The sequence below is a fragment of the Leguminivora glycinivorella genome, chromosome 17, assembly GCF_023078275.1.
Source record: "Leguminivora glycinivorella isolate SPB_JAAS2020 chromosome 17, LegGlyc_1.1, whole genome shotgun sequence".
In the NCBI taxonomy this organism is placed as follows: Eukaryota; Metazoa; Arthropoda; class Insecta; order Lepidoptera; family Tortricidae; genus Leguminivora; species Leguminivora glycinivorella.
The window spans coordinates 20,495,333-20,516,575 of record NC_062987.1 but is presented as its reverse complement, the minus strand read 5'-3'; the positions used below and the strand labels follow the sequence as shown (position 1 = coordinate 20,516,575).

At 36.8% G+C, this 21,243-nt stretch overlaps 2 protein-coding genes across 2 annotated transcripts in view; one reads left to right on the top strand and one right to left on the bottom strand.

Moving 5' to 3' along the window:
- Window positions 1-8,098, bottom strand: part of LOC125235167 (alpha-(1,6)-fucosyltransferase) — a 61,668-nt gene extending 53,570 nt beyond the window's left edge. Inside the window, exon 1 of the mRNA XM_048141622.1 lies at window positions 7,892-8,098. The gene's annotated coding sequence lies outside the window, so the exon portion shown is untranslated. The remainder of the gene's footprint in view (window positions 1-7,891) is intronic.
- A 207-nt stretch (window positions 8,099-8,305) lies between these two features.
- LOC125235494 (protein maelstrom homolog) overlaps window positions 8,306-21,243 on the top strand; it is a 31,116-nt gene continuing 18,178 nt past the window's right edge. Inside the window, exons 1-4 of the mRNA XM_048142066.1 lie at window positions 8,306-8,671; window positions 11,405-11,612; window positions 12,633-12,776; window positions 13,285-13,518. Of these exons, the coding sequence (XP_047998023.1) occupies window positions 8,543-8,671; window positions 11,405-11,612; window positions 12,633-12,776; window positions 13,285-13,518 (715 nt within the window). The 5' untranslated portion in view covers window positions 8,306-8,542. The remainder of the gene's footprint in view (window positions 8,672-11,404; window positions 11,613-12,632; window positions 12,777-13,284; window positions 13,519-21,243) is intronic.

Sequence of the window (21,243 nt, the reverse complement as noted above, 5' to 3'; positions counted from 1 at the left end):
GGCAGTCGCTTTCATAAAACTAGTGCCTACACCAAATCTTGGTAGTAGTTTCCAAAGCGGACCCCAGGCTCCCATGAGCCGTGGCGAATGCCGATGCCGGGATAACGCAAGGAGGATGATAATTGTGATAGCATCTCAATAAAAATCATTCTAGTAACTAATAACTAAACTGTGCATTTTTACTTACGTTTACTAAGTTAAATAACCAACTAAATATTCTAAACTAATCAATGAACTAAATACCACTACAGACTCTACAGATTCTAGATAATTATTCACTATTACAAATCTGCTTTCTTTTATATTTCATAAAATGGTAGCACATGGTACGAACGGCAGTACGAAGTTCCCGCAACAGACATAAACTAACATGGCCCCATGCCTAGTCGTTTACGTGAAAGGGATAGCATATCACATTGTTAACTCGGTAAAGAGGGATGGACGCGCCTCGGCGCCGCTCAGCACAACCATATTGACCAGTATAAATGAACTCCGCGGACAATAAACAATATTCAACAAAATAATTAATTTGACTTAACTGTGGAATGTTGTTCCATCTTTTTTACATGTAGAAGTGTTAGAAGACTTGCCACACCACTTTATGCTGTAAGAGACCATTGTTTGCAACCAAAATTGATTATTTAAGATTTTTTCCCGAGCGGACACGGACACTGTTAGCGGGTCGTATACTTGGGCGCTACTGATCGGTGTCGCACGCGTTCAAACTTTTATAAACCTGATTTGTCGTATGCTTGGTGACCGCGAGTCGCCCTGTAAGGGCCATCTTGTTGTATTGATCTGTGTGATCCAATTAACGACAAATTTGGAAACAAGTAATAACAAGACGCTCAATTCTCGCCGAAATTTTAAAAAAGCTGATTGGAACGGATACAGGGCTTCCTTGGAAGAATTATTTTCTAATTTTCAGTGTAAAGATAATTTACAAGACACGTACAATAACTTCATCGAGTGTATAAATAAATCAGCTGAACTTCATATACCCTATATTAAAACATGCTCAAATCCAAGTAGTAAATTTATGCCCAAACCTTATTGGAACTCGTCTCTGTCACAATCAGTAGCCGAGCGGCGCTTAGCACTTTCCGCATTCAGACGCAATCCCACACCTGGTAATTACGATAAACTTAAAACTAAGATACGAGATAGCCAAAGGTTAATAAGGAAAACACGCGATGAGTCATGGCATTTGTTTTGTACGTCTTTAGACCAATCAACTACACAATCTGATTTATGGCGTAAAATGAAATGGTTTAAGGGGTCTAAAAGTACAGTTAATTACGTTGAAAAGGATAAAGCAATCAGGTTATTAACAAGCTTAACCCCAGATTACGTGGCGCCAGAAGATCCAACTTTATACAGTCACAATCCTAAACTTGAAATACCTATACAGAAACAGGAATTTGAACAATGCATGCGACATAAAGACACGACGCCTGGCTGTGACAATATATCCTACTCAATGATTAGCAACTTGCCAGATAACGGTAAAGTAATTTTATTATCCTTATATAATCAATTTCTTACGTCGGGTTTCGTCCCCTTGCAATGGCGGGTTATCAACATCGTGCCTATACCTAAACCGGGCCGCAATCCACAATCTGCAGATGCGTTACGGCCGATTTCAATGATATCCTGTCTTTGTAAAGTGTATCATAACGTATTACTTAAACGTGTCGAGTGGTTTATTGAAAGAAATAATTACCTATCGCCTTGTACTACCGGTTTCCGGAAGTGCAGATCAACAGTGGATAGTCTGGCGTCACTGGTCTGCGATATTCAAGTAGGTATGTCAAATAATTGCTTCACCTTAGCGTGCTTCATAGATATTGATAATGCGTATAATCACATAGATTTAAAAAGTTTAATAAGCATAATGGATCAGATAGGTATAGGCGCCAAAATTTGTCGGTATGTCTGGAATTTTCTAAAAATGAGGATTCTTTCAATTAAAACGGATACTTGCACAATTTCTAGAACAACCGGGATCGGCTTAGCTCAAGGAGATCCGTTCTCACCTTTGTTATTTAACATTGCGACCATGAATATATGCAAAAATGTAAAATTTGTAAACAACAATATTAATATCTTACAATATGCGGATGACTTTGTTGTATACACGACATGTCGAACATTGAAAGACGGTGTTCACGAGTTGCAAACCATTTTAAATATATTTACCCAATTGTTGTACCGTATGGGATTAGAAGTATCAGTAACTAAAAGCAAAATCTGTATCTTTAGACGGGGTTACTCACGAAGTACCGTAATCCTTAAAATTAACAATAAACCGTTGGAAGTGGTAGATAAAATTAAATATTTAGGTCTATGGCTAGAGAAAACATTAAAATGGAATAAACATATCAACGAAATTATAGAAAAAAGTTTAAAGCTACTAAATACGTTTAAAATTTTAGCTGGACCAGGATGGGGTATCCACCCTGACAACTTAAGAAGGCTATATATTGCAACTATACGTAGTAGGCTAGATTATGCTAGTTTTTTGTACGGAAATGGGCACAAAAGTACTTTGATTAAGTTAGACCGGTTACAAAATCGTTGCATGCGCACGATCGGAGGCTTTATTAAAAGCTCACCAATTCACGTAATGGAATCCGAGCTCAGTCTTTCGCCACTGCATATACGCAGATATTATCTAGCAAATAAATTTTGGCTGAAAACAAAGTCATATAAAAATAACATCACGATGAATAAAATAGAACAACTAGCTACTTCAATGGAAAATCTGTATTGGAGACGTAAGCAACAACCTTTATTAATCAAAGCTCACGAAATGCTAAAAGATACCCAAATTCATACTTCACGCCAACTTGAACTCTTTACATTGGATACCTGGGTTAGCAGCGTGGATCTTTCTAATGTTATATCGCTTCATATTGAAGGTGTGCAAATATCAAAAAACAGACTAGACGTTTATATCTTGAAGGAAGCTTGTCAACTGTATTTAAAGAGAAAGTACACTGATTTCTATTTCATATACACGGATGGATCGAAATGTACAAACGGTGCAGGTGTAGCTATATTTGACCCTCAACTAAATCGTTCTATAAAACTTCAAATAAAGGATAATATTTCTATTATGTATATTGAATTGGTTGCATTAGCAGAGGCTATTTCATACGTCGAATCATTTAAAAACGGAAATTTTGTTATATGTACAGATTCAAAAAGTGCTTTACAGTATTTGGCTCGATGCACCTCGAATTTTCGAGGAGCACCGATAGCCTATACAATACTTAAAACTCTAAACAAATTGTTGGGGTCAAATATCACGCTGCATCTGCAATGGGTGCCATCTCATATAGGTTTAATAGGGAACGAATCTGCTGATAAACTGGCTAAGCAAGCTGTATCAGAGGGAATAGTATGTACATGTTTACCATACCATACCGATTGTCTAACCACGGTACGTGCCAAATGCAAAGAATTATGGAAGGTGCACTTCGATGAGAGGTCTCTGAACAAAGGAATATGGTACAGAACAATCCAACCTAATCTATGCCAAGTGCCATGGTTTAGAGGATCAGGTATGGGTAGATTAGAGATCATTACAGCCCTGAGACTACGATCCGGACACATTCCACTTAATAGCTTTGCTTTTTTAATGCGAAAGAGCGATTCACAAAATTGTGCGGAATGCAGGACAATAGAAGATGCTACTCACATCATGATGGAATGTGTCCGAAACGAAGCTGAAAGACAAAATTTTGTAACTAAGTATAACATTAATTTACTCAATGTGGGCACATATAACTATATTTTGTCGCTTCCTTTGTCTAAAACTGCCAGAGATTTGTACAAGCTGGTCAATCTGGGAATTGGGCGTCGTTAAGTTTGTAATTAGGATTTAGTTTTGTAACAATGGGGGTGACATTATCAAGTATGATAAAACCCCTTTTTTTATTAAATAAAGATTAAAAAAAAAAAAAAACATCTTCTAGCTGTACGAGTTTTTCGAACTACCCGCACTTGATTGTCATCAGTCACTTTTACGCTAGGGTTGCCACTCTGCCTACATACAACACTCACGACATCCGATGGTATGGGACGGGAAGTTTTCTCACGTTTACACTTGCTAATCACTGGATTCCACGAAGATGAAATCCCTTGCCCTTCATTTTGATTGAAATTACGATGTTTCCTGATTTCAATCGCTTCACGTACTTTCCTGCTATAGTAAAGACGTTCAGTTGAAAGGACTTTGGATTTCATCTTCGTGGAATCCAGTGATTAGCAAGTGTAAACGTGAGAAAACTTCCCGTCCCATACCATCGGATGTCGTGAGTGTTGTATGTAGGCAGAGTGGCAACCCTAGCGTAAAAGTGACTGATGACAATCAAGTGCGGGTAGTTCGAAAAACTCGTACAGCTAGAAGATGTTGATACAACTCCCAGCCAGTCTACCCGTGACCACGGACGTAATGTCATGTCCGAAACGTCGGGTTAAATATAAAACGTAAGTTTTACGCGATTAAGTCCCGTTTTAATTTAATAATATGAGTGAAGATCGTGTCAGTTTAAATCAATATATTCATGGATTGTTGTAAGTAGGTAAATAAATATTATAGGACATTCTTACACAGATTGACTGAGTCCCTGGGTAAGCTCAAGAAGGCTTGAAAACAGTAGGTAGTGAGTGTAGTGACCCTGCCTGCTACGCTGCGGTCCCGGGTTCAAATCCTGGTTAGGGAATTTATTTGTGTGAAAGCACAGATATTATTATTGTTCCTGAGTCATGGATGTTTTCTTTTTGTACAGTCAAGTGTAAAAATATGGGTGCATACAACTTATCAAAAATTTGTCCCATAGCACTTTATGTCGGCGGAATAAGGTCTCGGTACATATTTTTGAGCGGATAAAATCGATACGTATTTTTGCACTTGACTGTATATTATGTATATCATTGTCTGAGCACCCACAACACAAGCCTTCTTAAGCTTACCGTGGGACTCAGTCAATCTGTGTAAGAATGTCCTATAATATTTATTTATTTAATTTATATATAAAAAAATCCATGACAGGAACAAATATCTGTGTTCATAACACAAATACATTTCCTTACTGGGATTCAAACCCAGGACTGCCTTAGCAGGCAGGGTCACTACCCGCTAGGCCAGATTGGTTGTTGGTGACGTTGGTGTAGATAAAAAAGCTAACGAATACTACTTAGCTAAGTTATATGTGTAAATAAATGTTATGCAGTTTAATTTAAATTCAGAAGTGTTTATATAATCTTGCATGTTAGTAATGCAACAGTGTTAAGTGTGCATAAGAGCTTTTTCTTTCTTTTCACTTCAGTTTCTTACTGCCAGTGAATTACTCTGCATTTAATACACTTTGTCACTACATACAGTACATTGATCTGAAACTTTAGACTTACTTAAGGGGCTCCACACGGTTTATATCGACTTTTGACAAATTTTGAGTTGAAATTCCTAAATTTGCACTACAGATAGAATTATATTTCCAACGGCCATCGGTTCTTAAATCTTTTATCTCTATTTGTAAGAGCCATATTTCGAAAAAAGTTAAAACTTATTTTTTTTAATGAATTTTTTAAACATCCATACTAATATTATAAATGGGAAAGTGTGTGTCTGTTTGTTTGTCCGTCTTTCACGGCAAAACGGAGCGACGAATTGACGTGATTTTTCAAGTGGAGATAGTTGAAGGGATGGAGAGTGACATAGGCTACTTTTGTCTCTTTCTAACGCGAGCGAAGCCGCGGGCAAAAGCTAGTGGTCTATAAAAACACTTTTATCGAAATTTGATTTTAGTGAAGGGTATTACGTACATAAAATCGACATGTTTGGATTTACCTTTGACTTTTCTAAACATTCAAGAGAGATTTTTAATATTTATTTGTAATAAAAACAAAAGTTATGACCAAAAAACCAGTTTTTGACCCTAAAATTGTTCGACTTTGATGCCAAATATCACAGAAACAATGAGGTGTGAAGGAATTATGAGATATTATTTTGATTAAAGATGATGCTGTTAAAATGATAGGCTTTACAAACTGTCATAATATCAATGGATTAAAATTGAAGGTCGTTGGCACAGGGAACACCCTTAAATTAAGCTTACAACAGTTGCAACTACCCCACCTGTTGACATACTATCACAAATGATATAATAGAACTACAATTGACTAGCCCAGCAGTTCTTACCTGGAGCACAGAATATATAATAGTACAAGTACAGAAGGCCCACTGTTTTGATGTTCACGACATGCCGCCTTTTTAAATGCCTACAAAATTCTAACAAAGAAATGAGCCGCACGTGCGCGACGCCCGGTGATAGGGTTGCCTACGGATTAAAACGATTTAATACTCAGATAAAATGTTATACTATTATATTCAAGTCGTGGGTACTTTCTAGGTATAAATATATAGTATTTATAAATTTTTGTTTAAGTCACAATATCACAAGCCTTATTGAATCTTTTCGGGGCCTTAATCAATAGTAGATCTGTGTAAACATGTCCTATGGTATTTATTTTATTCAAGATATCTATTTAACTAAGCATTATTAGCCATTCCACACGCGGACATCGCATATGAACCTTAAAAAAAACTCGCGACGTAAAGTAACATTAGAAAGTGCGAACGTGCGTTCCGTGAGAACGCGCGCCACCCCTGATTAGGCCGCGAACTCGCGGCCGCCGGCATGTACTTGTAGCGCGGCGATAGAATCGCGGAGTGAGCCGCCCCTGCCTGGAGGTAAACTGGTACTAGTCCATACTAATATTATAAATGGGAAAGTGTGTCTGTTTGTCTGTCACGGCAAAACTGAGCGCCGAATTGACGTGATTTTTTAGGTGGAGATAGTTGAAGAGATGGAGAGTGACATAGGCTACTTTTTATCAAAGCCATGGGCAAAAGCTAGTAAACTATATCATGCGCGGATCCAGGGGGGGGTCATGGGGGTCATGACCCCCCCCTGGAGCCTAAGTTGGCCATACAAATAGACCACGTGACCCCCCCCCTGGGCACCCGGGCCTTTACCACGTGACCCCCCCCTGGGCACGAAGCTGGATCCGCGCTTGAACTATATGTTTCAATTCATAATGATTATGGAGAATATGGAGAAGGGGCCCTTCTTCCCTAGCTAGTCAAATAAGACAGTAACAAGTTGAAAAGGTTAGGAATCAGTGGTTTAGCTATAATTATTTAATATGCCCTTATAAACTCACAACCAGTATGTAAATAACTATTATTAATAACTATGTTTAAAGATGTATAACAAGCGCCATATACATATATTTACAATTATACATGCGCGTTTTGTAAATTATAAAAACTGGTTTACGAATGACATACTAAAATTAGGCTTAATGCTTCTAAGCATTGTCTATCAGTTAACTGCTTTGAAATAGGCTTTTTAGATGTTATTAATTAGATTATTTTCCTTGACATATTTTTTTATATTTTTATCCTTACTTGAATATGCGAATAATAAATAAATCGGTTTGAAGGTAAAGTTAAGTAAGCCTTATTCTACCTAACCTTAGTGGGGATTGTTAAGCAAACATAAGCCAGCATTGCTAGCTTCATCACAAACAAAACAATTGCCGGTTTAGTTTTATTCCTATATTTATAGCGCCGTGATCGAGTTGTGAGTGCAATCATGAATAAATCTAGTAGGCAGTGGACTAACGAGCTACGACAACTCCCGGCCAGCGGATATTGACAATTTAGCTCGAATCAACACACTGCCGTGATATCTAGCGCTGTTTACTACTCTAACTGACACTCAGCTCACCCACGGTCAACCAACCAGAAATCATCGTATCTCCAAATAACAGTTAACTCAAAAACCCGATTGCAAAATTACAGGAATTATAAACATACCTTGTATCACACACTCGGTCACTTATTACACATAACAGTTTATCTTATTTGCCTATTTTGAACTGATAAATCTACTAATTTAAGTAATGTTTACCGACTGTTACACAGAAATAAGATAAAAAGAGTAATTTAGTGATTTATAACTCGCGAAACACAAACACCACAACTCGCGCTGTCATGTCATCGCTGACTGACTGATTGATTGACTGAACGAAAACGAATGATATAAACTGAGTGAATGAGATATCAAGTGAAGACCGATTGATTTCGCCTGTTCGAGTTGCATTGTAAATCGCCGCAAATTTTTTAACTTGTACATTTATTTTATTTAATACAGTCACAAACTACTAAGAAGATACTACGAATACAGTTTTAACTCTACAAAATACCATTAATTTATGAGGCAATAATCGCTACAGAATCCATTAAATTAAATACAAAAAATTAAGCAAGAGATTTTTTTTTACAAACAAATTTACAAATTTTCTTTTTTGACATCCTTGAAAAAAATACAGTTCAATTTCGTTCAAATTCAAATCGTTCATTCAAATCACAAATATTTTTCTTGACTTGTGCTGACTCGCGGAGTCGCGGACTGTTCCCGGAAAAAGTTTATTAGCTTTGATTAAAGAAAAGTTTTTGCTATTAAAAATGCCGAAAAAGCCACCGCAAAACGCATATTACTTCTTCATGCAAGATTTCAGAGAAGAGCAGAGAAAGAAAGGCGTCAACTATGGAAACCTACAAGAAGTCGCGAAAGCTGCTGATCCGTTTTGGAGGGTACGTTTTTTGACTTTTTTGAACTTTTTTGCTTTTGTATCTAGATTTAAATATTGTTTATTTGCTATTACATGCTGTTTTAAATGTTATATACACTGATAAAGTGAATTTGATACAATCTTTTCTTTGTTCTACCCGGCGGGAAATTGTCATGCTATCGTGCACTAACAAAATAGGTCTTAATTTGTATAAGTAATAATACCTGTAACCATGGAACAAATCAAAGTATTCCATTAAATATTTTTTGATTTGATGTTTTTCAAGCACATACACGAAAAAAAACGACAAGGCCCACCGGGCAGGGCAAAATCCAGCAAAATTTTAGGCTTGAAATGTGGTCAGGAATATCCCGTTAAAATTTTTTGGTTTCCTGTTGTTACACCATGTACAGATAGGGTTATCATTTTTGTAAACATTGGTGTCATGTTCAATATTCATATTTAACACCACAAGTTTTTGTGCTGTTAGATATCTATTTTAACAATGCCTTGATAAAAGAACTTCTACATGGCTTGTTAACTTCTTAACTCTGTGCTGTGTTAGATACTTATTTATTATTATTAAGAGCCTGTCATGTCCCACTGCTGGGCAAAAGCCTCCCCCCGCTTCTTCCACTCTTCCCTGTGTTGAGCAGTCCTCAGCCATTCTTCCAAAAAGGAGTCTAGCTTGTTCCACAATCACATGCATGGTCTGCCAGGTCCCCGTTTTGGCCTGGGCTGCCACTCTGTGGTAATCTTGGCCCATAGCTCATTCGCAGTCATGACGAGATACTTTATTTAAGCAAAAGAATAATCTGTTACACATACTATTTATAAAATTTTAAAGGATATTTGAACGTATAACAGAGTAGTCACGCCTTGGAACAAGCTACCAGAGGAAGTAGTCTCAGCACCCAACATCAACAGTTATAAGAACAAACTAGACAAACATAATAATATGAGATAAACCTAGAAAAAGATACCAGGATACAGGCCATATCAGTTGTTTTTTCAACTGCCTGCCTGAATTATAAATAAATAAATATAATATATGTCTATCTATCTATAGCAGCCTTTAAAGCGCCTGTCTTCGGAGATAGTGCTCCTCTCCATTCCTCCACACTTGTCGGTGCATTGTCATCCGCATCCAGTTATCACCGCGGGTGTTAGCGGGCTTCCACACCATAGTTTGTCTCGCCCAGCGACTATGCCATGCTATAATGCATGTACAAAACTTGAAAAAAAATTGCTAATATCTTGGGTATTTCGTACAATTCAATTTTATGGGAGTGGCTAGTCCCCACATGTGTCTTAATATACTTTTCTCAAACATGGTATGAAATATTGATGTTATGTGCCTTATAATTGGCAGCGAAGTATGACGTTGCAGGTGCGGCTAGGACGATTGATATATAATGGGATTTCATATAAACCTTGCAGGCCAAGGCCGGCAAAGTCCTCTTTTTTAATTTCCAAACACAGATAATTGTGACATAACATCCAAGTATTTAGCCAATAAAAAAAAAACTATAAGGGGCTTTATAGACGTGCCGACTGCAACTGGTACGGGCCCTAGACAATATTTGATTTTGGGTGCGTTTTCATACAAAAAAAATTTTTTCGTTTTTTTTTTATTTTTTTTTTTACTTTTTGTTTTTTTATAAGCGTATACGGGGGATACCCCCATTTGCCAGAATTTCATTTGCCATAATTTTATTTGCCATCCTATTCAACAATCATAATATTGTTTCTCATAACATCTTATGCCATAATCATTGTTTACTATATTAATCTAGTGTCAGAAACTTTGTTTCCCATAAAGTCAGTTTCCATAATGTCATTTGTCAGAATCATCGAAATCCGTAATTACCACATTCCATACCATCATTTGTCATACAAATTAGCGTCCAGAAAAGTCAATTTCCATAATGTGCTTTGGCAGAATCGAAAACTACTATAATAGGTACTAGAAGGACTAGAGAATGAAACTGCTATCAGAAAGTAGGTTAGGTTAGAACTGTGACCCCCCGGAAAATGAAAATACTATCAGACAGTACTGTAGGTTAGGTTAGAACTGCGACCCCTGGAAAATGAAACTGCTATCAGAAAGTAGGTTAGGTTAGGTTAGAACTGTGACCCCCTGGAGAATGAAACTGCTGGAAAAGTAGGTTAGGTTAGGTTAGAACTGTGACCCCTGGAAAATAAAACTGCTATAAGAAAGTAGGTTAGGTTAGGTAATAATATGGGCAACAATTAATATGGCAATAATTGCTTATGGCGTTTGAATATTCTATGAAACCATATTATTGCACTTAATAATATGGCTAACAAATAGTATGGCATTGTATGATTATGGAAGGTAATATTCGGATAAACAACGAGTATGTCATATGATTTTTATGGTAAACAAATCATTCGGGCAAATGAAATTCAGGCAAGTTAGATTCGGGCAAATGAATATTATGTTAAATGACTGTCGGGCAAACAATAGACAACCCGTATACGGGGTATCAAAGGGGAACGAAAATTCGATTATTTTTGCGCTACGACGCACCGTTTAGGAGATACAGCCATCCAAAGTTACTATTTTCAGTAGACTTTATTTATTACCATGTTTGAGAAAAGCACTATACATACCTCGGCGGGAAATGGGGTTGCCCGCCTCAGACCTATCCGTCTTCGGTCTATATGTCTTCGGCCGGCAACCCCCTTTGTCCCGGCCTCTGTAGTAATGTACTAATAATTCATTTCCTAGGATGCACCTCCCCCCGTTCGAGCAAAGTATGAGGCCATGGCGAAACAGGCCAAAATGAAGAACAACGTTCCGGAGAAAAAATACACATCCACCGGCATATCCTTGGCTGAGATAGACCAGATGCAAATGGAACAGCAGAAGGCTGAAGAAGATGAAGTAAAAGACATTAAGAGCTTCGTCAAGCTTAACTCTTTTAGCTCTAACGAAGGTATGTTGTGGTAATATTTAACTAAAACAACAACTCCTAGAAGGCGTCATCCATATATTACGTCACAGTGTAAGGGGGAGGGGGGGGTCATACTAAATGTGACAAGCCCTGTTAAAGGGATACAAAAAAGCGTGACATAGGGGGGGGGGAGGGGTCCAAAAACCTGAAATTTGGTGTGACGTAATATGTGGATGATCCCGAAGATGTCCATCAGCATTTACCAGGCTGACCAGCGCTGACCCTCGGGTTAGCATTTATGCTAAGTCGGGACCATTTAGTGGTAACTTATATGTTTTAATTTCTTTTATTTGCTGTTTCTGTTTTTTTTACTTGTGTATTTCATTGTAGTTATCACAAATAAATGATTGATTGATTTAATTTTCATAAGCTGTGTGATAGCTTAACAAAATTTCAAGTTTAACATAATTTTGATAAAAGATTTGTATATTGTGTATAAATGTTAGTACAAGTCACCGGCAATAATATTGCACAAAAAAAGGCCGCAAAAATATTTGAGACAATCTTATTTCTAAAGCCATAAGAGCGTGTCAGATCTTTATGTACAATATTATTGCCAGTGACTGTTGCAGTCTTTCTTGCCAAATCGGATTTCGTTTATGATGTGCAAGCATCTAAGTTTCATTAACCCTAAAAAAATCACGACACGACAACAACGTACAAGGAGCAATCTGCGATTTTTTTTTTGTAGCAGATAGCACTTTGTACGTTGGTGGGTAAGGTGCAATTTTCTGAAAAAAATAATTGCAGATTGTACCCTATACGTTGTTGTCATCGTAAATGCATGACCTTGACAAAGATTTATTCAAATTTGAATTTTGACATGCTGTCAATAGAGTCAAAAATACATGATGCATATATACATCAGTACATCACTATGCATTTAAGGGTTAAACTATTCAAGTTTCTACATGTTACACCATGTTTGTGGCAGACTGGCAGTGCTGTTCTCTGACAGCAGAATATTGCAGTAATACTCCTAATTGTAGTTTTTTTTTTCAGCCCTAATCCACGCAGATATCTACCTGATGGATGTCAACTATTATTGTCAGGCTGGCACCGAGTTTATTATAGGAGAGTGCACTATCCTACGATTCAACCTGATCGATGGCATCAAGGATAACTACCATGAAGTCATAAATCCAGGTAAAGAATGTCTCTTCAACCTAAATATCATAGGACAATCTTTCACAAACTAACTATGCCCCACAGGCCCCACGGCAATCGTACGAAGTCTATTGTGCTGGTAACTCAGACATATTATAAACTGGAAGATCAGCGCTGGAAGTCGCCAGCAATATGCTGAGGTTAAACCATTTCATGGCACCTTCTCGTTTTTATGTGTTCCTATTTGTAATATTTTTCTCTTTTGTTTGTTTACGAATAAAATTTATTCTATTCTATAATATATAAATTCCAAATACGTAGAAAACATATGTGACAGGAAAAAATATCTGTACTCACCACACAAATGAATTCCCCACTGGGATTCAAACTTACTAACTACTAGTTCGTACCTGTTATCAGTTTTTTGAGATAACTATGAAACAGACAGTAAAGGGTTAAAGGCATTTTCTTAGTGCCCGTACCATACCTATTGCATCATCTTAAACCAGTTAAACCATAATATTATAATATTTCTTACTTCATACAGATCGCATCCCTCCCGGCTACGTCAGCGACATCAAGATTGGCTGTGAAGAGTACGGTCTAGACATGCCCGACAGTTCAGTCCGGACTTCCAACTACTTCCAAATACTGGCCCTGACCATTGATTACCTGAAGCAGGACCGTAGCCATGGCAACAATACTCTGCCACCGGTGTACACTATGCCAGATAAGGTGGCTCCTGTGACTAACTTCATACAGCAGATGTGCAGCCGTGCTTGTAAGTAATTCTACTTATTTGACTGCTTGAAGTAAGACCATAGTCAAAGTCATGGCAACATGCACTCCATACTCTGCCGCTAAGGTGGCTGTGAGTGCGACCCACCTATATGGGAGCGTTCAAGTATTACGTAACGCAATTTTTGAAGATTTTTGACCCCCTTTTCCCCCTTTTAACGCACCGTAACGTTTTTCTGTACCCCCCCCTCCCCTTCTCTAAACGTTACGTAACACTCATGTGATCAATTTTATCCTAAAGTCGTAAAAACGAACACTATGAACTCACGCATAAACACTAACGAAGTAACGAAAACAACATTAAATGACGTACAATGCAATCTAGGGACTCCCCGTGAAATATAAATGAAAACGTTTGCCAACTTGCGAGAACAAATTAAAAATGACCAGACTAATACAATCGAGGGATTCCCCGTAATGTAAATGAAAAGGGTTGCCAGTTTGGGAGTTTTAATTCCCAAATTTTTTAGAAACAATGTTACGTAACGTGTTGTAAGAAAGACCCCCTCCCGCCCCTGTAACTAGAGATGTGTCAACCCGGTTTGCCAACCCGGTTCAAACCGAGTTAGGCTCAACTCGGCCCGACTCGGTTTGACAGTTCACCAAACCGGTTCAACAAGCAGACGGAACGCAGCCGAACGAACGTACCGATCGGTCCCACTCCCACATGACTCGACTCGAAAATGTTGATAACGAAACCGGCAATATCGGCATCGGAACTGCAAGTCAGCGAGTGCAAATTTTTATAATTTGCATGCCATATGGGTCAATGCACTGATACCATGTATATGTCGCAGTAAGATAGATAAAGCCGTTATATAGTTATAACCCTAGGAATATAATTATACGTCGTAACATAGTTAAACGAAAGCGATTAATTGCTATCTTACTAGGAATATAACTATAATACGTTACTAGTTTAGTCATATAGTTATATGACTAGATTCAGTTTAGTGAAATGATTGTAGGCAGGAGTGCGGCGGTGCGGCGGAGGTATAGTTATAACCCTAGGGATATAATTATATGCCGTAACTAGCTAAACAAAAGCGATTACCATCTTACTAGGAATATAATTATAATACGGTATTTAAAATTGCAAACGGGACTTAATCGCGTATTACTATGTATTAAGTCTCGGTTGCAATGTCACTGTAGCCTAAGACCGGTACGATATTTTTGAAAATAATTCTATAACAGTAGTTTTATTTCATATACAGCGCTTAATCGCAATTTAAAAAACCTATATTTTCGAATCCACCAATAGTTTGGAATGGAAGATATTAAAAAAACCGGCCAAGTGCGAGTCGGGCTCGCGCACAAAGGGTTCCGTAGCAGCAAATATAATAAACTTATTATGTCAATTTATACACCTGCCAAAATTACAGTTAAATCAACCTATCTCAAAAACTATAAGAGATACTTTGATCAAACCAAAAATCGTTGAAAGAGTTAATTAGCATGCATCACCTCTATTTTTTTTAGAATTTTATACCCCGTAGTTATAAAAATAGAGGGGGGGGGACATACTTTTTACGACTTTGAGAGCTGATATCTCAAAAACCGTTCACTTTAAGAAAAATGTTTTTAGAAAACTTTATATCATTTTAAAAGACCTTTCCATTGATACCCCACACGGGTATGTACATCGAAAAAAAAATTTTCATCCCTCAGTTACATGTATGGGGGCCCCACCCCCAATTCTTTTTTTTACTATTTAGTGTCATAATTTTGTAGCGGTTCATACAACACATATTCCCATCAAATTTCATCACTGTAGTACTTATAGTTTCCGAGTAAATCGGCTGTGACAGACGGACAGACGGACAGACGGACATGACGAAACTATAAGGGTTCCGTTTTTGCCATTTTGGCTACGGAACCCTAAAAACTACGCCTAGAAAATAAGCGTTTTCTTTCAGCAAAATACCTCACAGTAATTTAATGGTGGAAACATGTAGAAAAACATCAGTTTTAAGGTTTACAACCCGAAGCCACCTAAATATATGACGGGAAATAAGACTATTTTTATTGATATAGAATTTTTGAATTTTGTCTAACGTGCTCTAGAGCTGATATAATAACAGATATTTTTAACCAGAAATCAAAAGCACATAATTTTTCAGATATTTAACATATAAAAACCACCAATATATTTATATGGAAATAAAAAATCTAAATATTTGACCGGGCAAATTCGAAACAGATAATAGTACGAGGTTGACTTTTATTGTCCCTATTTAACAATATTAACAGCATGATAATCCACCCAATAAGTTTGACCTTTATTTAATACTTTAATTTATTTAATATATTTACATTTTTTGCGTGGTTTGGTTTGGACCTTAGTGTCTTACATTTAGGAATCCATATGGCAAACCACCACGCCGGTGGAGCTGAGCCGAGGGTAGGTGATGAGCCGTGTCGCATGCTTTTTATTCTGTTCTTCTATTACACATTAACGTAAATGAGGAGGCACACTGACATTTTACCCCGCCAGGCGGCGCCTATGCATGTCACTGTCATTCATATGTGAGAGAGAGAAAAAACATAATTATCAGCTTCTCGCTCTCACGTCTCACGGACTAATAGGGTGGCGCCATCTGTCATATCCTTTGAGTGTTCCTCCTCATTACATGCCTGTTTCTACATAAGTAATATTTTAAGTAGATTAAAAACAGACGTTTCCCACCGATAATAAAGTCCAAAGTAATTAAAAAAATTACACATTTATTTTAGGCATGCGATTTGACAGTCGTCGAAAAGAGTATATACTTGTCAGTACATACATCTATCTCACGTTTTTCTCTTCTACCATTTGACAGATCTCCGTCATCTTGTGAAATGTATTCTTCCATTCTTCAGAATCGTTGAAGCAACGCTTGTTACAAACACGCGAAAGCTATGCAAAGTCTAATTTCGACCCATATGTCACGGCCAGGTATAGCCCCGGCGATTATCGTTAGACTTACAAGCCACAGGTCACAAGTTCAAATCTCAGTCGTCGCATACGTTTTTACAGCTTTTTTAATTAATTTTTTAAGGTTTTATTTATATTATAAGTTGATGAGTACAAGCTACTGCAATGACATTAAATACAAGGACGCACAATTCATAACAAAAATGTTTTAAAAATCTGGGTCTAAATTGCATTTATAACATTCTTGTTGATGCTAATAACGTTAACTTCTTATCTGCTTAGGAAAAAAATCGTTCATGTCATAACCAACATAGTGTATAAAGACCTAAGTATCAAAATTGCAAATGGAACTGCCACACACTAAAAACTCTTTATCAAAATACCTTTTGTCATAATATGCTCAAATGACTTATATGTCAAAATGAATTGCGAACGAATATTGAACGAATGGAGCCGCTACCAATATATAATAAGTATGTAGGTATTAGATATTTCCAATTTATTCCATAAATATAAATACCTAAACAAGGCCGCAATTTTACTTCTTCATTACATAAACTTTAACCCTTAAATTGGCAAGAGTAAAAAATGTCAAAAACGAGTGATACAGTATAATACCTTTATTTAGTAGTGTCTTAGGCTCTACAGAAAAATGTTAAAAAAAATCCAGCGTTAATAGTTTTTCAGAAAATCTATGTACACCACCATGCACGTTGCCAATTTTGTGGCAATAGAGCTACTTTCTGGTATGTACATGCTGGTTACCGCTGCCAAGAAGGTAGTAAATTATTTTGTATAAAAATAAAAGGAAAATTATACGAAAAATAATTTTTTTCTCATCATTAAAGCAATTTCTTTTCTTCATTTCTCCTACAACGTCAAAACAAAGAAACATATTGCATTTGATGCAGTAAACTTAGCCCTTGCAATATTCTGCAGCGTACGTTTTTCTGTCCACTTTTAGGAAATAAGTAGTAGTAGATTGTGTTACAAGGGAACAAAATAATTTTGCTACCATATGACACATTAGAGATGTGTCAACCCGGTTTGCCAACCCGGTTCTAACCGAGTTAGGCTCAACTCGGCCCGACTCGGTTTGACAGTTCACCAAACCGGTTCCAACGAGCAGACGGAACGCAGCCGAACGAACGTACCGATCGGTCCCACTCCCACATGACTCGACTCGAAAATGTTGATAACGAAACCGGCAATATCGGCATCGGAACTGCAAGCCAGCGAATGCAAGCAGGATAGCTGTACTTTCGCGCGGAAGTGGCGCCACGGCCGCGCTCGCTTTGGTTTGAAATCAATTATAACAGATGGTGCTTTTTTTCCTAATAATAAATGGGGAAATATAACAATTTACAACTGTAATTAAATGCTCCCGCTATTCTGCCGTTGCCGCCCTTGCCGATTGCCTTGTGAATTCTGTCTCCATTACGAATATTTTGATGAAATGAAATGAAATATATTTATTTGAATTAATTTAGTTTTATTTTAGCTTGTTCAAACACAACTTTAATTTTAAATAAATAAAAAAAAAACACGTTTATATAATGTGTTTCGGGCATAACTTGACTCGACTCAACCCGACCGACTTTATTCGTGTTTAATTTTGACGAATCGCTTCACACGGGCCAAACCTAACCGCTACATTAATACGCTAAGGACCGTCGTAGCAACTCGGTTTGGTCAAACCGGGTTGAAACCGGTTTACGTAGAAAATCAAACCGTTCAGCCCGGTTTGCGATATTTTCGGTTTGGCACATCTCTATGACACATACTGATTTTCACATCACCTGTGAGGAAATCCCAAAATAAGTTCTTAATCGACATTTTGTTTGTACATTAGGTATATTATATGTGCTTACATTTTTTGTGCGCTAATATTTTATACTGGCAACATGAAGTCCTTAAATAGAAAAGTGTCACTTTGCTCCCTCCTAACAGGGAAGAAAAGTACCCTTTCCGAATGGGTGATACAAAGAAAATGTCCTATGTTGTAGAACCTAACATTATTCGTCGAACCTTATTGTTGCCTCGAAATGTAAATTAGCTCAGGACACGTAAAGAAGTTGTCAACGTATACAAAATTACATACGCAGTTTTTTAGGGTTCCGTAGTCAACTAGGAACCCTTATAGTTTCGCCATGTCTGTCTGTCCGTCCGTCCGTCCGTCCGTCCGTCCGCGGATAATCTCAGTAACCGTTAGCACTAGAAAGCTGAAATTTGGTACCAATATGTATATCAATCACGCCAACAAAGTGCAAAAATAAAAAATGGAAAAAAATGTTTTATTAGGGTACCCCCCATACATGTAAAGTGGGGGCTGATATTTTTTTTTCATTCCAACCCCAACATGTGATATATTTTTGGATAGGTATTTAAAAATGAATAAGGGTTTACTAAGATCGTTTTTTGATAATATTAATATTTTCGGAAATAATCGCTCCTAAAGGAAAAAAAAGTGCGTCCCCCCCTCTAACTTTTGAACCATATGTTTAAAAAATATGAAAAAAATCACAAAAGTAGAACTTTATAAAGACTTTCTAGGAAAATTATTTTGAACTTGATAGGTTCAGTAGTTTTTGAGAAAAATACTGAAAACTACGGAACCCTACACTGAGCGTGGCCCGACACGCTCTTGGCCGGTTTTTTTTTTGTATACTTTTGCAAAAACCAATTACTATTTTACCACCTAAGGTAGTTGAGTTTCCGATTCGTTGAAACTGTATGCAACTAGTTACAAACAAAGAAGGAAAATTCTTCCCTTGCCCCTGGTTGCGAAGCATGGTTGCGATGACAACCGAAAGGGTATCCAGCATACATTACGAAATAAAAAATAAACCCCAATAACACTCCAGTCTTTACGAAGTTCTTACATACCCATTTTTGACGTAAATGCTATACCTTTACAACCGTAATATAATAAGGTATCATCATTCTTATCTGTCAAATATACATCTCTAACTTGCATTCCAAAGTATTTGTAATTCAGCTTCTGATTTTATTGATGGAGGTGAGTGATCAACTGTAGATGGAGTGGCTATGGATTGAACAGACTTTATGTGGGCAGTGCATCATAATTAATTGTAGATGGAGAGAGTAGAACTCCCTCTATTATGGATGAAAGAGAAGTAAAGAACATGCTATCAGAAATAATCGTGCTTCATTATATTTGTCAATTGTCAACCTAATCTCAGACTGACAAGACAAGTAGTCAAGCAAAATTTCATTTGATGTAATCGATCCAAGGAAGAATTTTAAGAAACTGGATCAGGGCTATTCTCAGAATCTTGTTGGTGCAGACCAGAACCATCATCACTTCATCAGACCATGCATTTTCTACGGGCATCAAAGCCAATCTTATGTGATCGACCCTGACCCTCCAGCTAAAGAAAGATATAAACAAGTTAATTAAATGAATAAAAAAACATAGTAAGCGTAAAATTGTTACATTTCAATCAAAACAAAAGTCTCAGGTAATTTACCGAGTTGTTGGCAACGTACACGGTGGTTACTGGTTACCGTTGTTCGATATAGGTACTTCACCACCAACTTGGCAACGGTAACCATGGTGTATATTCTAATTTATCCACGATTATCGTTGTTATCATGTTTTATGCAAACAAAATGACTATTTTTTCATATTCTTCAACTATTTTATTAAAAAGATCAAAACATAAAAATCACCACTTGTATACAAAAAAGTTGTCAAACTTTAATAAAACTTTCCCGAGGTACTGAAAGGCGTCGCCGCGTCGAATTCATTTTTGACACAAACGTTAATTTTAAATTTTTGCCACATCAAATATTTTTTTTACCATTTACAATGAAATTATTTATTCGTTTTTGGTAAAAAATGTTTTAGAAATGTAATATATTAATGGCAGGAATTTTCACTACGCAACGTACACGGTAGTGCACAGTGCCAATTTAAGGGTTAAAAATACCCTACTGTATCATCTTTATCTTGGTCACTTGTACTCCGTTTATTACAATAAATGTATGTAATGTATGTATGTGTAAATTTCCTGAAATAAATGTCATATCTTGTTGTCACAAAGAAAAATTTACAAGGCTTCCAAGAATCTCGAGCTGGAAGGATACAAATTAAAATATTTTCTATGAAAACAATTAAATTCGACAGCAGACAACCCAAAGGTTTATCGGATTTATTTATTATAGGCATTTGTTTTAAATTAAATACCAGTGGTTCTGATCTGATAGTGTGGGATATTCTTTAAAATTTATTTTTATTAGGAGATTTAATGTTGGTAATTCCATTCAAATAATATTAGTAGTGTCTAATACGCGAGTGTTCGAATTTAATTATAGGATAGCACATATTGAAAGTACTGTAATATGGGTACAAAAGCCTGCCTATTGAAATATAAAATACATAGCAAAAAGTATAGAAAGGACCTACTTTTCGACTTTTTATTTACACTACGTTCCGACCATACAACTGACTCTAATTAATCTTGGTATTAAAAAGAGTAAAGTGTAGTACGTTTTTCCATTATCCGATCCGATATCGGATGTCGGACCGATATTCCATACATTACAGGCGGAATCTTGGATTCTTCTATTGATATCCTTCCGACATCCGTTATCGGATCGGATAATGTGAAAACGGTCTAATAGCGACTCAATAGTTTTTGTTCCTTGAAAGTCATTAATTTGAACAAATAAAATTATTCATTGAAATCTATACAATTACAACGAGTATTATAATGTATAATACATTCATTTTGTAATGTAATCCAAAGAAATAACTTATAAGAAATA